The 15485-nt window shown below is 37.2% G+C and overlaps 2 protein-coding genes across 2 annotated transcripts in view; both read left to right on the top strand.

Moving 5' to 3' along the window:
- The first annotated feature begins 1254 nt into the window (after window positions 1-1254).
- si:dkey-204f11.64 (uncharacterized protein LOC100537752 homolog) lies at window positions 1255-6020 on the top strand. Its single transcript, XM_055005019.1, has 3 exons — window positions 1255-1406; window positions 4914-5040; window positions 5195-6020. Exons 1-2 carry the CDS (start codon window positions 1314-1316, stop codon window positions 5037-5039), a joined length of 219 nt encoding a protein of 72 aa, XP_054860994.1. The 5' UTR covers window positions 1255-1313; the 3' UTR covers window position 5040; window positions 5195-6020.
- A 1186-nt stretch (window positions 6021-7206) lies between these two features.
- carm1 (coactivator-associated arginine methyltransferase 1) overlaps window positions 7207-15485 on the top strand; it is a 30608-nt gene continuing 22329 nt past the window's right edge. Inside the window, exons 1-2 of the mRNA XM_023279956.3 lie at window positions 7207-7430; window positions 14813-14938. Of these exons, the coding sequence (XP_023135724.1) occupies window positions 7289-7430; window positions 14813-14938 (268 nt within the window). The 5' untranslated portion in view covers window positions 7207-7288. The remainder of the gene's footprint in view (window positions 7431-14812; window positions 14939-15485) is intronic.

Here is a 15485-nt window from a genome sequence, read left to right on the forward strand (position 1 = left end):
TCAGAACAAGCCAGGAACACATAAGAAATAGAAAGAAAAAAAATTATTTAACAACAAAAACAAAATTAACGAAGCAGCAGAATAAAGTTAAACAAACACATGAAAAACATGAACAATGTTTGCAGCCTATAAATGTGGAAATATAAAATAAAAGTCCCTTGAAATCAATAAAAGTAGAAACATCTTATGAAAAAAGGGAAGTTATAGTAAAATTATAACATTTAACATCTGCCCTTCTATTCTAAATTAACTGTTATTATTATTATTATTATTATTATTATTATTATTATTATTATTATTATTATTATTATTATTATTATTATGACAAAAGAATACAATAAAAATTGTAATCATTATTGTTAGTATTAATAATAATGATTATCATAATTTATTTATTCTTTTGTCTTTAAATTATTTGACCTGCTAGGTGTCTCAGATAATAATAATTTTATTACTAATAATAGTAATTATTGTTATAATAAATATAATGACAACAACAATACTACTACTACTACTACTACTACTACCACTAATAATAATAATAATAATAATAATAATAATAATAATAATAATAATAATAATAATAATAATAATAATAATAATAATAATAATAATAATAATAATTATTATTATTATTATTATTATTATTATTATTATTATTATTATTTTATTTTAAATACAAAAATAACACATTATTAAATTTTTTTAAAAACAAATGGGATGATGATGATTAACATATTACTTTGTTTTGTTTTTTTCAATATTTTTTATTTTATTTATTTTATTTTTTCAAATAACACATATTGTTTTTTATTTAAAAAACTAAATGGATAATGATGATTAAAATAACAAAAATAACAACAACAATAGTAATGAAAATACTACTAAAAATAAAATAATAAAAATGACAATAATAATAATATGCATTCCTCTTCTTCTTCTTCTTCTTCTTCTTCTTCTTCTTCTTCTTATTATTATTATTATTATGATTATTATTATTATGTGTCATCTAAAGTTTATGTTGCTGTTATAGTGATAGCAACAACACATGTGAAAATAAAATTAATATCATGTGTAATTAACATATTTTTATTGTTGCATTGTTTTGATAATGACTTTAATATGTTTCCTTTATTTCATCTCACAGCATTGCTGATTAAGTGTAAAATCTCAACTAAATCCGATCCTATTTTAGTAAAGAGGCATTTTATTTTGAAAGCGTTCACTGGAGCATGTGTTTTCTCTCAGCCTGGAGCTGAACATCAGTGTGACTGTGGACTTGGACTTTCTCTCCCTGTCATTTGGACTCAGTCATGTCAAACAACAGCGCCGCCAACAGCAGCTTAGTGATCGCCCAGAAGGCAGTGAAGCAGCTTCGACTGGAGGCCAGCGTCCGCAGGATCAAGGTAACAGCAGACAACACTCAGCTTCACACAGAAAGTACCAAAAAAACTGACTGGGGGCAGTTACTGGTCTGTCTTTACATTATTTGACCTGGTCTGTACATCAGATTGTAACTAATCTAGCTGTTTTATCTGGTTGAAGTAGCTTTAAAGGACTAATTTAAATTAAATAATGCAAAAAAAAAGTGATTGCAGCATTTGAAATGTTCATTTTGCATCAAAATGACTTGATTCCATTCATGATGGTTATATTTTTTTTATTATAGTTCACGGGATATTTGTGTAAAGAGATAATTTCTTTTTTTATATATAAAAACCACACAAAAGTCAAGTTGTTTAGAATCTAAACACCAAAAATCAATATTGCCTGTAATGTAAATATGTGATTATGCTATAAACTGCAAACACTTTTTGGTCATAATTATTCTAAAATGACCAAAAACAAATAAAATTTTACAACGATGCACTTATGCCATCACTGCTGACATAAAGTTCTATGTATTTTCACTTCATGGATGTGGCACAGTACAGATAAAACTGGTTGTATAAGTAATGTTTTTTTTGGCAAATGATCACTTTTTTTTATCTCAACATCTGCTCTTTTGCGCATCTTGAGCTTTAATGTGGAGCATAATTGATCTGTCAAATATACATTAATTATATTTTGCCATTTCAGTGCACTTCTGTATTCTCTAAATTCTTGTTAAATCCTGCTAAAAGAGTCTTCTTTGTTTGTAAACTACATTAAATGATCTCTCATTAATGCTCTTATGTTCAAAAATGGCATCAACTCAGACCAAACTAATGTAGTTAATGTTTTAGTGTTAGATATGTTGACGTTATTGGCGGTGTACCGCCCTGGTGTGCAGAGAAAACAGACTTTTCTCAGCGACAGCAGCACACTGATGGCTTTGTTGATTGTGCTGCTGTGTGACTGGTGTGATTGTTGGCCGGCTACTTATTTTAGAACAGACTAGTTTTCAGCTGGGAGTCCATGCCGGGGGGAGCTCCCAGAATAAAGAAATCACAGATGAGTTTCACCCCAAAAATTTCTCGTGATTAGTTACAGTCCAAACAGCAAAAAACAAACCAAAGACTCGACTTTATGACGCTGTAAAGATTGAAAATCAAACACAAAGAAATTACAGCCCGGAACATTTTAAAATAGAGCCTGTTTTTTCTGTTACAGATGGAGACAATTTGTAAGTGCAGGATTTGTCACTGTTGAAAGAGAAGATAACTAAAAAAATTCTTCTATAACATCATGTTAAAAATTAGAGATAGAGAGACAGATACTTGATTCATCCCTTTTGGGAAATTCAAGGAAAAAAGTAAGTAAAATAAACAAAACAGAAGTATGACACTAAGGAAAATAAACAAAAAACCTATGAAACTAACAAAAATAACCTAAAAAAAACAAACAACCCAAAACATCTAAACTAAGGAAAATAAACAAAAAGCCTGAAAAAAAAAACTAAGGATTTTTTTCTGTCAGTTTTTACAGTGTAGCTATTAAAAGAAAAAAAATAACTAATCCAGTAAGACAAAGATTATTATCTGGGGATGCTGTCCAACAGATTGTGGTGTATAAATGTCACATCAGTGAGGCTTTGAACCGGAGATGTTTGGGTTTTTCCCCACAGAGACTCACAGGAAGCAGTGCAGCAGTTTTAGGGCCTCTGAGATTCACTCTTTGTTCTTCCAAGTGTGAAACTGGACTCGTCTGAAGCAGCGCTCCAGGGGTTTATGCTGCAGCTCCATGAGGCTGGGTGGCTGGATGAAGACAGAGTGAAAAAAAATGGATTTTTAGTGCACAGTTTTAATCAAGCTTGATCATTAATTAGGAGTGTTTTATTAGCCACTTCCTGCTTGATAAATGACTTTCAGCTTCACATTCCCAGTTTGTGATGCAGCTTTTTTACTGTTCAAGCTGAGATGACCCATCATTATCACTTCATCAGGTTTCTTTTCTCAGACTTAAAGCTCCTCCAAAGCCACAGAAACAGTTTACAACAAGCTGCGCTGCAACATTGAATAACTAAGTGTTTGAATTCTGTAAAAATGCAGTGTCTTTCCTCTACTATCTTAAGACTTTTGGTCCCACTAAACCCTAAACAGTCCTCTTTTAACACCTGAAACTAAAGCAGCTGTGGATACTTGAGCTAGTTCCTGTCTTAATTCTAAAAAGGCCATAAAAAAGCACCTAACACTAGCTGCTCCAGTGGCATAGGTAGGGTTTTTCTTTGCAGTGTTCACAAAATATAAACAGATAATTGCCCTGTTAGTGGGGCTTTACTTCTTGCACATGTAGCAGTAGGAAGTTTGGGAAAAGGTGCATAGTTTTAATTAGGAAAACTAAATTTTAATCATGTTTTCACTTGCAAGCACTGGTTGGAGTGGGACCATTATTATACATCTGCTATTATTAGGGATGTCCGATACTATCGGCCCACCAACATTATTGGCCCAATATTGGCATGAAAATGTAGTATCGGTCATTATCGTTATCGTTTTTTTTTTTTGCCTATTGTGAAATAAAACTAGGCATGATGTGTTAATTCCACCACAGGAGATATGTGATGTTACCTTAAATTAGTTAACCCTTGTGTCGTCCTGCGGGTCAAACTTGACCCATTCTAAAGTTTGAAAATGTGGAAAAAAAATATATTTTCACAGTGAAACTTCTGATGTCCACATTTTCAACTTTTTTGGGAAATCTCTGAACATTTTTTTGGGGGAAAAAAGAAATGTTAAAAATGTTCTTAAGAGAATACTAGAAGTTTTACTGATATATATGTAATCACTTTAGATATTTTTAGGATTTTTTTGGAAGATTTTTACTCATTTTTTGAAACTTTCAAGAGAAATTTTTAAGCAATTATTGGAATTTTCTTCCTGAAGGTTTTGCAAATTTTCAGAAATTTGGAGAATTTTTTTGCTGAATTTGTCGATTTTTTTCAGACAAGGAAACAATATTTTTTGGTGCCCGTGAATGAGGACAACAGGAGGGTAAAATAGCCCACATATATCGGTATTGGTTGATATCGGAATCGGAAATTAAGAGTTGGACAATATTGGTTATCGGACATCCCTAATTATATTATTACTTTGAAGATACCAATTTAAAGACTGGGATATCCTCAGTGAGTGATCTCAAGAATGCACTCAGTGGTCAGTTTATTAGAAACCAACACAATCCAGTACAACAGACCTACAAAAGAAAAAAAATCCTTCTCATAATGAAGCTTAGTATGTTCTGCATTATCCAGAGAGCTGTTTCTGTTTCTTCCCCCACTGATATAAAAGGATTGGACAAAATAATGGAAACACCAGGCTGTATAATGAGCATTGAGTTGAGGCAGTGACATCAAAACCTCAGCATGGTTCCCTTCATGAAGGCAGAACTGCTGTGTTAGATTGCATTTTAGCTCAGTGTACCTGCCCCCAGCTGAGTGGATTGTGGCTATAATCAGCTGCTGTAAACTCATCTCATCTCTGTGTTTTATTCAGGTTTCTCAGGCCGCTGCAGAACTGAAGACCTTCTGTTTGCAAAATGCCCACAAAGACCCTCTCCTCACCGGCGTGCCCTCCAGTGACAACCCGTTCAGGCCTCCCAAGTCATGTGTCCTCCTCTGAGGTGCCGACATTCCTCTCTTCCTGGAATAATCCTGCTTTAGCTACTTTTTCAATAGTTTTCTGCAGCTGCTAAACAACTATCCTGCTGTCTTTTAGAGCACAAGACTCATCCCAGCAAGCTAAATTTATTTACATTTTTTTTCTCTTTTTTGCAGGATTGTGAAGGAGTCAAAGATCATTCCGATGTGGATTTCTGTGACGTACAACACTGCTGAAGACAATTATAATTATATATATGTTCATATGGTTACACAACAGACCTTAATGCCATAATTCTGTCTTCATGACCAAATTAAATACTTTTAACCACAACTCAGTTACAGTAGAATTACACTTTCAACAGTGGTGGATGAAAAACGTCTGTATCTGATGACAAGGAGATCCATGAAAGTCACACTGGAAGATACCAGATTTCTGTTTATGAATGTTGCTTGGAACAATCTAATTTAATGTGTTTGTTCTTTTCTACAACTTTCTAGCACAAATCAGAACTGTGAAAGCAAAAAAAAATTAGTTTTTTCATTACTGCATTGGTATTTTCTTTTTTAAAAAAAAAAGCAAAAGGCTTCAGTTTTGGAGACAAAGGAACCTTTAAATGACTTTAGTGATCCAATATTAACAATTAAACACTAGCATTAGTTCAGTTATCTCTGTCACTGAAGCTGTCTTGTATAAATTTTGCATCTTAGTTTTAGAAAACAAAAAATTCACTAAGCTGCAATAATGAGTCCATTCATTTACTGATTTGTCAACACAAAGTTAAGCTAATGGACTCATCCTTTTAGACAAAAAACACTGATTATTTTCTGATTTGATTGTCTTTAATATAAAGGTTTGATGTGTTTCTGTGTTTTATGTGATTGTAACCTGAATATCTTTGGTTTTAAATTAAATTAATATTCCAAATGTAAACTATCATGTTAGCTCATTCTTAAGATGCTACTATGTCATTTTGAAAACATTAAATTATTACTACATTAATTTGTGTCTGGTTGTGGTTTTCTCCTGATATTTCCTTCATATATTCTTCTTTTATTAATACACGTATGTTAATATAATACATATGTATGTTATGCACCAATTTCTACCTTCTCTCTCTCTATAGTTGCATCTATGAGGAACTTTGGGACAATTTTGTGAATTGTTCCATATATTATTTTTTAATTTTTAAAATTTATTATCAGATAGGTATTTTATTAATTTATGAATTTATTTATTAATTATCAGATAGGTATTTTCTTTCTTTCTTTGTTTTATTTATTTATTTATTTATTTATTATCAGAGAGATATTGTGTTTATTTATTTATTTATTATCAGATGGGTATTTTATGTATTATCAGACAGGTATTTTACTTATTTATTTATTATCAGATAGGTATTTTATTTATTTATTATCAGATAGTTTTTTTATTTATTCATTTATTTATCATCAGATTGGTGTTTTATTTATTTAATTATTTTCAGACAGGTATTTTATTTAATTCTCAAGCAAGCATAAGTTATGGCAACTGGACTAACCTCGTGTGAGTCGAAAACGTTTCACCTCTCATCCAAGAGGCTTCTTCAGTTCTGAAAGCCTGGTGGGGAGTACCAGATATTTATCCACCAGGAGGGTGGTGGCAAAAACAAGTGGACAAAGACCCGAAACCAACAGAGGTGCAGCCATCTGTCCCACTTGCAGTCAGGTGACCCCCAACCACCCTCCTAGAGGGCTGGGAGGGGTAACGACCGCCCATCAAAGGCTAACGACTCACATTAACACCTAACGAGTCTGTTGGTTTCGGGTCTTTGTCCACTTGTTTTTGCCACCACCCTCCTGGTGGATAAATATCTGGTACTCCCCACCAGGCTTTCAGAACTGAAGAAGCCTCTTGGATGAGAGGTGAAACGTTTTCGACTCACACGAGGTTAGTCCAGTTGCCATAACTTATGCTTGCTTGAGACTTATCATGACCTGGATGACTGAGAACATCCACAGATTTATTTTATTTAATTATTTATTTTGAAAGATTCAATATATCAGCAAATGAGGAGCTCCTGGACGGTAGATGTGACGTCATGACGTACGCCGCATCCTCCCCCCAGCTCCACGGTGTTTACGCAGTCCCTGCTGCGAGCCGGCAGGTGGCGCTGCTGCAGCGGGCTCCTCCGCCGATGCCCAGCCTGCCTGCCTGCCTCCAGCAGAGAGCGGTGAGTGGTTGGATGTGAGCGCCACCGACCTGCTGCTGTCTCTACTTCCAGATCGAAGATGGCGGTCTCGGTGTTCCCCGGCGTGCGGCTCCTCTCCATCGGAGACGCGAACGGAGACATCCAGCGGCACTCGGAGCAGCAGCCCCTGCGGCTAGAAGTGAAAACCTCGCAGGACGCGGCCCTCATCAATCTCTCCAATGGTGAGTTGACCTTTTCGGCGGCCGCTTCTCCCGGACGGTCGGCCCTCGTTTAGCCGCTAATGCTACGCAGCGCTAATGGCTAATCCGGCTAGCGCTAGCCACCGCGGAGCTAACACATCTTGAAGAGACCACGTCGCCTCCCCCTGTTTGTCACGAGGGAGCCCTGAAAACTCAAATGTTTTTAGAGGTTTGCTAACTTTAGGCTCCGAGCTCCTACATAAGTCCACCTCTCCGGGGACTACGACATAAATCTAGCGCCGTACCGGAGATCAGTCCCGGCAGTGAGCGGGGCAGCTAATAATGAGGACTTTAATGCTAGTTAAACAATACCTCCACCGGGGATGCGCTAACGTGCGGCTGCCGCTCGCATCCGACGTCTTTTACCCTTGATATTTCGCTTCATAAATATGCCCTTTTGTTATGTGACTAAACCTTTTATTCCATTTTATTCCCCAGAGACCCTAATATCTGAATATTTAGCATGTGAACTAGCTTCAGTGACTTGTTTTGGAGCCCGGAGCGGAGGGCATCACTCCTGACTCCGGCCGTTGCTCTATATTTTTTCCCTTTTTAGCCCCATTCATAGTGGAAAAACACTTCGGAAGCTTGTACTTTTTGGGGCAAAAAGCGGTCGGGATGTTTTAAAGTGTCGTAGTGGGACCGGGCCCTCATTACTTATGCATTCAGCTTTGTTCTCATTGGAACAATAGCCGGGTCCCCGCCGCCTCCTTCTTCCCTCCAGCATCTCCTCCGCAGCTTTTCTCATTCAATGGGATGTCCCGCTGAAAAGAAACGGCCGAAAACCGTGCTGGCCCTCCTCCACTGTGATGCTCGACTTAAAGAAAAGCACAGTGCAGATCTTTGAGGAACTTTTAATGTGTAATACTGAGAGAATCGCCTCCCACACGTCCCTCAGGGCGGTGTAAAGTAGGCGCATGTGTGATTTCAGCTTTCCATCTGAGACCAAATGTGTTAAACCACATCAAAGGTAGTAGAAATGTAAAGATCTAAACGGGGGGTTCTTCTGATTATGCTTCTAAACCAGGGGTGTCCAACTCATTTTAATTCAGGGGCCACATTCAGCCCAATTTGATCTCAAGGGACCAGTAAAGTCACAGCATAATAACCTATAAATAACCACAACTCCAAACCTTTCCTTTGTTTTAGTGCAAAAAAGTACATTCTAAAAATCTTTTTACAAAATATTATCAACAACCTGAAATTTATAAAGAAAAATCAGTTAAATTTCAACAATATTAAGCCTCAGTTTATCAAGTGAGAAACAAAATGACAAAAAATGTGACAAACAATACAAAACAAAAAAGAGGCAAAAAGTCAGATAGCAACAAAAAAATTTACAAATCACAAAAATTAGACAAAAAAATGACAAAAACGAGAAACAAAATGACAAAAATAAGACAAAACACAAGCGAGACAAAAAGGAAAAACATGACAAAAACACAATACAGCAAAAACATGAACAAACAACAAAAGTCAGACAAAAACAGACAAAACAAGACACAAAATGACCAAAGTGAGAAACAAGAGTCAGAAAATTAGACAAAAGTTGGAAAGCGACAAAAAATGGACAAATTTCAATAATTAGACAAAAAAATGACAAAAGCGAGAAACAGAATGACAAAAAACACAAGTGAGACAAAAACGAAACGCAGTGAGAAACAAAACAAAAACATGAGACAAATGACAAAAGTCAGACAAAAAAAGGCAAAAAACAAGACAGAATATTGCAAAAATGAGACAAAATGACAAAAGAACACTGAACAATCTAGTATTTTACTTTATGATCACAACAACTTGTCATGGTCTAGAAATGATTTTAAATTTATAGTTTTACTAATTTACAATCTGCAGTTAATGTCTTGGACACAACTGATCTAAACATGATATTTCCCTGCCTTAGCTATCTTTGCAAACATCTAGTTTAGGAAGCCACGGCTTACTAGATGCGTTAAAGGAGAATTCCACGGATTTTTACTCGCAGATTGTTTCCAGGTGTTGGGGTTCGGCTGTTAGGGTTGGGGAGAAGAAGAAAAAAAAAACGGCGTTTCCAGAGGAAGCCATGTGGAGTCTGTATCGATGGGGTCTGAGGCCTAAAAAGACTCATTCAAGGTGAACTGCAGGTTCCAAATCGCAGAAAAAATCACATCCTGTTAGAACTGGTTCCACTTTACCCACATCTCGGTTCATACACACTCCAATGGTTTTAATTATTGCAGCATAGCCTATTGAAATGCTTTAAATGTGATTTGTAATTGTTGTTCACATGTATGCCTCAAATTTACATGGAGTCTGAGCTCTTAAACTGCTAAAATACACCAAACACTTTCATAAGTAGTCAAATACAGTGGAAAGAAAATACAAGACGACTGCTTTCATTACTGATCTGTCAGATATTCTTCAGTTATCGCATTTATTAGCAGTTTTAGTGTTGGTAAATACCAAAAGACTCAATCAGACCAGTGTTATCATACACTAGACTAGAATTATGGTATATTTTGTGCAGTTTAGGAGCTGATCTGACTATTATCAGCTTCTCTGGCTGATAAATGTTGCCATTATTTCTGTCAGTCGGTTAAATAAACTCAAAATCTCTCAACTGCGTCACATTGTTGAGTCAGCATCTAAACCAATCAGGTGAGAGTCAGGTGTTCTCTCATCAAGCCCTGAGGCTGAGTGTTAAATCCCTGGTTCTAGTACTTTGGTTTGGGTGACAGGATGACCGATTTCCAAACATTTTTTACCATATATTTTAAGTTGTCTTGGTATTTAAAACCACAACAGTCAAACCTGCCACTTTTAGCTGATATCTGGGATTAATTTGGAGGATTTTAAACATCATTCCCGAGCTGTTGTGATTGGGAGGCACGCTATATTTACAACTGTCCCACGTCAGTAAGGTTAATGCTGTCGGCATGATTGCATTATTCCAGACTCGTCCTGTGTTGGAAGTGATATGTTAACGCTACTAGGTCTATCCTGGTATGATTGCCTTTACAGAAAAGTGATCCTGGTGTTTATTCAGACGTGATAAACTTCCAGAAAGAGGTCCGTGTCTGAAACAGGATGTCCATCAAGAGTCCAGCTTTGTTGCAGGAGTGCAGTACTAAATCGGTCTTTTAACAGTGTGGCCACATCTCTTCATACAGTGTGCTTTCACGCTCGATCGCCACCACAATTTCAGTTTTGGTCGGTCTTTGTCGAGCAGACGGTTTTCCAGCTTCTAGCACCATAACTCACTGATGTCTGGCCGGCTGTAGCTTTAAAGTCACGGTGAAGTTGCACCAATCAATGTTGTGCTGATTGATTTGGGGGAAATTATGAAATTGCAATTTTTCTGACAAATATTGTGATTCGATTCTGTATTCACCGTGTAATAGAGTTAAAACATGTAATGGAGAATAGCCACAAGAGATCCGATCTAAAGTGTGACTGTCGCACGAGGAGGAAGGACATGAATTTGTAAAACCATTGACACAACGGTTTAAACCCTGGGTCAGACCTGCTGCATAATGCATGTCCTAGACTGCAGGCTTTGCGATTTACTAATTGCATTGTTTCAAGTCGGGTTTTCAATTTGAAATCAATGAATTGTTTATCCCTGGTGCAGCAACCTCTGCTTAAATATTCAGTTTATTCTCCGGCCAAGTGAGGAAAATTATGACTATGATTTTCCTTAAATACAATAAAATTCAAACCTAAGGATAAATTATTTACTATTGATGTGCATGGAGTGAGACCTGCCAAAAAAATGAAGAAAAAATGATAATCATTGTCCTATAACATCTGTTAAATATGGACAACTCAGAGCAATTGGTTGTCAAAGGAGAGTTTTAGGCTTTCTTGCAGTTAAATTTTCCATGTCCTGTCAGAAAAAGCAATGGAAAGATAGTCATTCACCTCTAGGACTTAAAAACTGTGTCTTATTTCTTCAACAGCACAACCTTGCACCACTTGTTAGGTACAGTTTTGCAGATTTTCCTCTCCACATGCAACTTAATACAGTTTATTTTCATTATTTTATAGGTTCCGCTGAGATTTCTACAACTAAAACATGTCGTTTTGTCCGAATTATGCAGAAAATGAAGGCAGTTGCTTCAGTTTCTTTATTTCCAGGACTAAAGAAAAGCTCAGTTTCAACAAAAACAACTTATTAGCTGCACCTCAGCAGTTAAATGCAAATTAATATGATGCTCGTGGTTCAGATTAGCTAATTGTAGTACATTTACCAAATATAAATATCTATAATTTAGTCATTTTTCCTCTTAAGTTGGTGCAAGACCACAGCAACGCGGCACAAAAGGCTGATTTTCTTTCTTTGATGATTTATCCTGTCAGCAGCATCCTGTCCAGCCGTGTCCATATCGTACATACGTGATGCAGAGCCCCAGAACCGATCGTCTCATTTGTCTGAGTGTGACTGCTGAGCTCGTACAGTCGCAGCGTGACTGAGGCAGCAAGAACAGACTCAGAGAGGAAACAGCTTAGTGAAAAACAAGAAACGTTGATTCTGTTCAAAGACGACAGCTGCACTGACTCATTTAGTCGACGTTTCTAGATATTGTCAGGATGGAGGGCTGGTTTCCCTGAAATGCAGAAGCGAAGGGAGGAAGAGAGAAACGCCAGCAGGCCGATGTGTGAAAGCTGTAGAGCAGGGGTGTCCAACGTGAGGCCCGCGGGCAAAAAGCGGTCCTCCAGAGAGTCCAATCCGGCCCTCAAAGTGTAAAAATTCCAGAGAAGACGTTAACTGCAGATTGTAAATTAGTAAAACTATAAATTTAAAAAAATTGCTAGACCATGACAAGTTGTTTGTCAAATTTTATGCCATTTTTGTCTCATTTTTGTAGTTTTTTGTTTTGTCTGACTTTTGTTGTTTGTCTAAATTTTTTGTCATTTTGTGTCTCGTTTTTGTCATTTTGTGTCTCATTTTTCTCATATTTTGTCTTGGTTTTGTTGTCTTTTTTGTCATTTTGATCATAAACTAAATCCTACATCATTCAGTTCCAGATAGCTGTGACTAAATGTTGTGTTCCTTTGTAGACACTCTGATCTGGAAGTCGTATTGTGTAAATAATAAACTGAGGCTGACTGTTTCAGAAATTGAACTTGTGTTGTCCTTGAAAGTGGAATGATTTACACATGCAGGGCAGGTTAGTTGTCCGGCTTGTTAAAGGTAATCAAATAGAACCGTGATTATGTCATTGATGTTATCTCAGCTTGAGCTTTAGACTCCAGATTGATATCAGAAAGGCTTTGTTAGAAACTGAAAGTGATTATTGAGGCTGTGTAGAATGAAAAGCTTGGAAAACACATGGAGACTTGAAGTGAGAACATGTGAGCCTCTGCTGCTTTTTTATGTAATGCTAAATCTGTCTTTTTCCACCACAAAATCACATTTATTGTGCTGTTTTGATTTCATTCTACTTACCACATCATTATATAAAACATACACCGTTTTACTGAGATAATCAGCATCACTCATCTCCTCTTCATTTCTTTCCACAGCTTTATTGATATATTTCATTATCCTAATAGTCTTGCTTTATGCAATTAATTATCTAGCAGAGCCAAGGGATCCTGTCAGTCAGCCAGAGCTCTGCCACATCATTTCTGCCTTATGTTTGAAGAGATTAGATACATGTTGAAGGTTTGTGAGCACTATTAATGTCATCTCAAAAATAAATCAAATAAATTCTGCATGGATCATCTGTTTTTTTATTAAGGTAGATGCGTTTCCATTGTTTGTTACCAAGTGTTTTGACCCTTATTCAGCAGCGCTAGTGGTTGAGAAGAGAATCTGCTGAGGTGCGTGACTGGCTTTCTTCCCAGAAGATGCATCTGTCTAAATCTGAAGCACTGCTCTCAATCCCTTAATAGACGCTGGATTAGCTCAGGCTGCTTTATGGGTCCACGCTGGGCCGACTGCACCACCAGGATGTTTTTCCTGCCTGGAGAAATATTTGCATAGGGCCGTTTTTAACAGAAGGGATTCTGTAAAGCTTCCTTGTGTGATTTTGTTTAGAGTTATTTGCTTATTTTTTCCTCATGAGTTTTATTTCTTGAGATTGCATTTTTTAAGTGTAGAATCGAGGGAAAGATGACATGTATGTCTTTAAACTGGCGTTAGTTGTGTTTTCTGCAGCTGTCAGCACACAGTCAATCTTTCATGCACAGAGCAAAATATTCCATGGCAATAAAACCCTCAAACATTCTGTTTCTGCTTTGTTGCACGGAGCTTTCATATGAGTAAACTTGATGACGAATTGACTGAGGAACACAGTCAAGTCGGGGGTTTCTTCTCTCACACGATTTGACTCAAAGACCCTGAGGGGTGGCTGCAGTGGACCCAGACCTGGCATCATAGGTACCTGCAAACAGTTTTATATAGTGCAGCAGATGGCTGAAGGATTCAGGGCTAAAAATAATCTTTAATTCTGAAACTCAGCCTGTGGTTTCATTGTGAGCGTTGGGATCTCTGAGCAACCAGGCGGACAGATCGTGGATCAACATAGACTGACCAGCAAATGGCATGGAAAATAGACTTCCACCTCAGAGAGAAGGCCACAATAAATGGACTAATCCCTGTACAGTGAAATTAAGAAATTACATCTTAAAACAGAGTTATATATTTTTGATCGTGGTGAACTTTTACACCTTCACCATGAACCAGTGGGTTTACGGCTGAGAGCCACGGACAGGATAGGGAGGCTGTAAAGTACTGAGAGACACGTTTGGCTTTGGACTGTTTGCTGGGTTTCCTGACATTAGGAAAATACTAAAATTAGATCATCTGGATTCAACCTGGTCTTCCTGCTGTTCTGTGTAGACAGAAATATATGCATAACAGTCATGTAAATCCTGAAATGGGGACAAACCTGACGCTGATGCTATCAGCAGGTGTGGAATTATTCCACTTAAACGTACGCAGGACTAAATCTAAAAACTATCTGAGAGAGTAATGCATAAGTGTTCCTGTTTTTAAATAGTACAGATTTCAGCATTTGTGTTGATTCCTCTGCAGGCTGTGTGAGCCATGGAGGGAGGTAAAGAGGCTGAGATTGTATTCATCTCTCCCACACAGGAGCTGAATCGTCAGTTAAAGAGGCAGCAGAACAGTCTCTCTGCTTTTCATGGAAAATGCTGGACATTATTAGAATTAAGACACTTTTCAAATGAGTTGTGCTCGTTGGTTGTATTTTCTTTAAACTCTGTTCTTCAGCAGTCTGTATCAGAAGAAAAGCACCTAAATGTTGTCGACTCAATGAGTTTACCCGTTAAAGTAAAGTTTAGGCAGTATTTTTAGACAAATGTTTGTGGGAAATGAAAGTATCCTAACTCTTTCCATTCCCTGTCTTTCTTTCCAGGAGAGGAGGCGAGTGTGTTCAAGTGTTCGGTTTCCAGGGAGACGGAGTGCAGCCGCGTGGGGAAGCAGTCGTTCATCATCACACTGGGCTGCAACAGCGTCCTGCTGCAGTTCTCCTCACCTGCAGGTACAAAACCCCCCCATACAGTAAGACTGTTACAGGCTGCACGTATAGAAGGCAGTAAATAATCAAGGGAACACTTTGGAAAGACCTCGCTCTCTTCCTTAAGAAGTTCTGATCTTCATTAAATCATAAGTATAGTCAGATATCACACCAACAGTTAGAATGGTGCATCTTTATTGGGTGCACATGTTAAAGTACCTCAGTGATGCTGAGAAAAGCAGGTGATTTATTCAGTGGCTGAACTTCCTTTAGCAGCAGTAACCTCTGGTGGTTCAGAAGGATTTTAAAAGTTTATTTGCTGCTGTTCTTCCTCACAGAACTGCTTCAGCTCAGCCATTATCTGAGGATTTCCTCTAAGCCTTCAACCACTATTCTGGGTGTTCTGCGTTGTCCTTCTGGAGGCATCTTATCTGTGCGCCTGCTGTGCGAATCATCTCCATTTATAGAGATTTTGTCAAACTGATGAATATCTAAACTATTGCGAATTATTTCTAGCTTCATGCAAAAGAAATCTGGATTGTTCTGGCTTGTGAGGCAGATGCGCCCTATG

The sequence above is a fragment of the Amphiprion ocellaris genome, chromosome 19, assembly GCF_022539595.1.
Source record: "Amphiprion ocellaris isolate individual 3 ecotype Okinawa chromosome 19, ASM2253959v1, whole genome shotgun sequence".
NCBI classification, from domain to species: Eukaryota; Metazoa; Chordata; class Actinopteri; family Pomacentridae; genus Amphiprion; species Amphiprion ocellaris.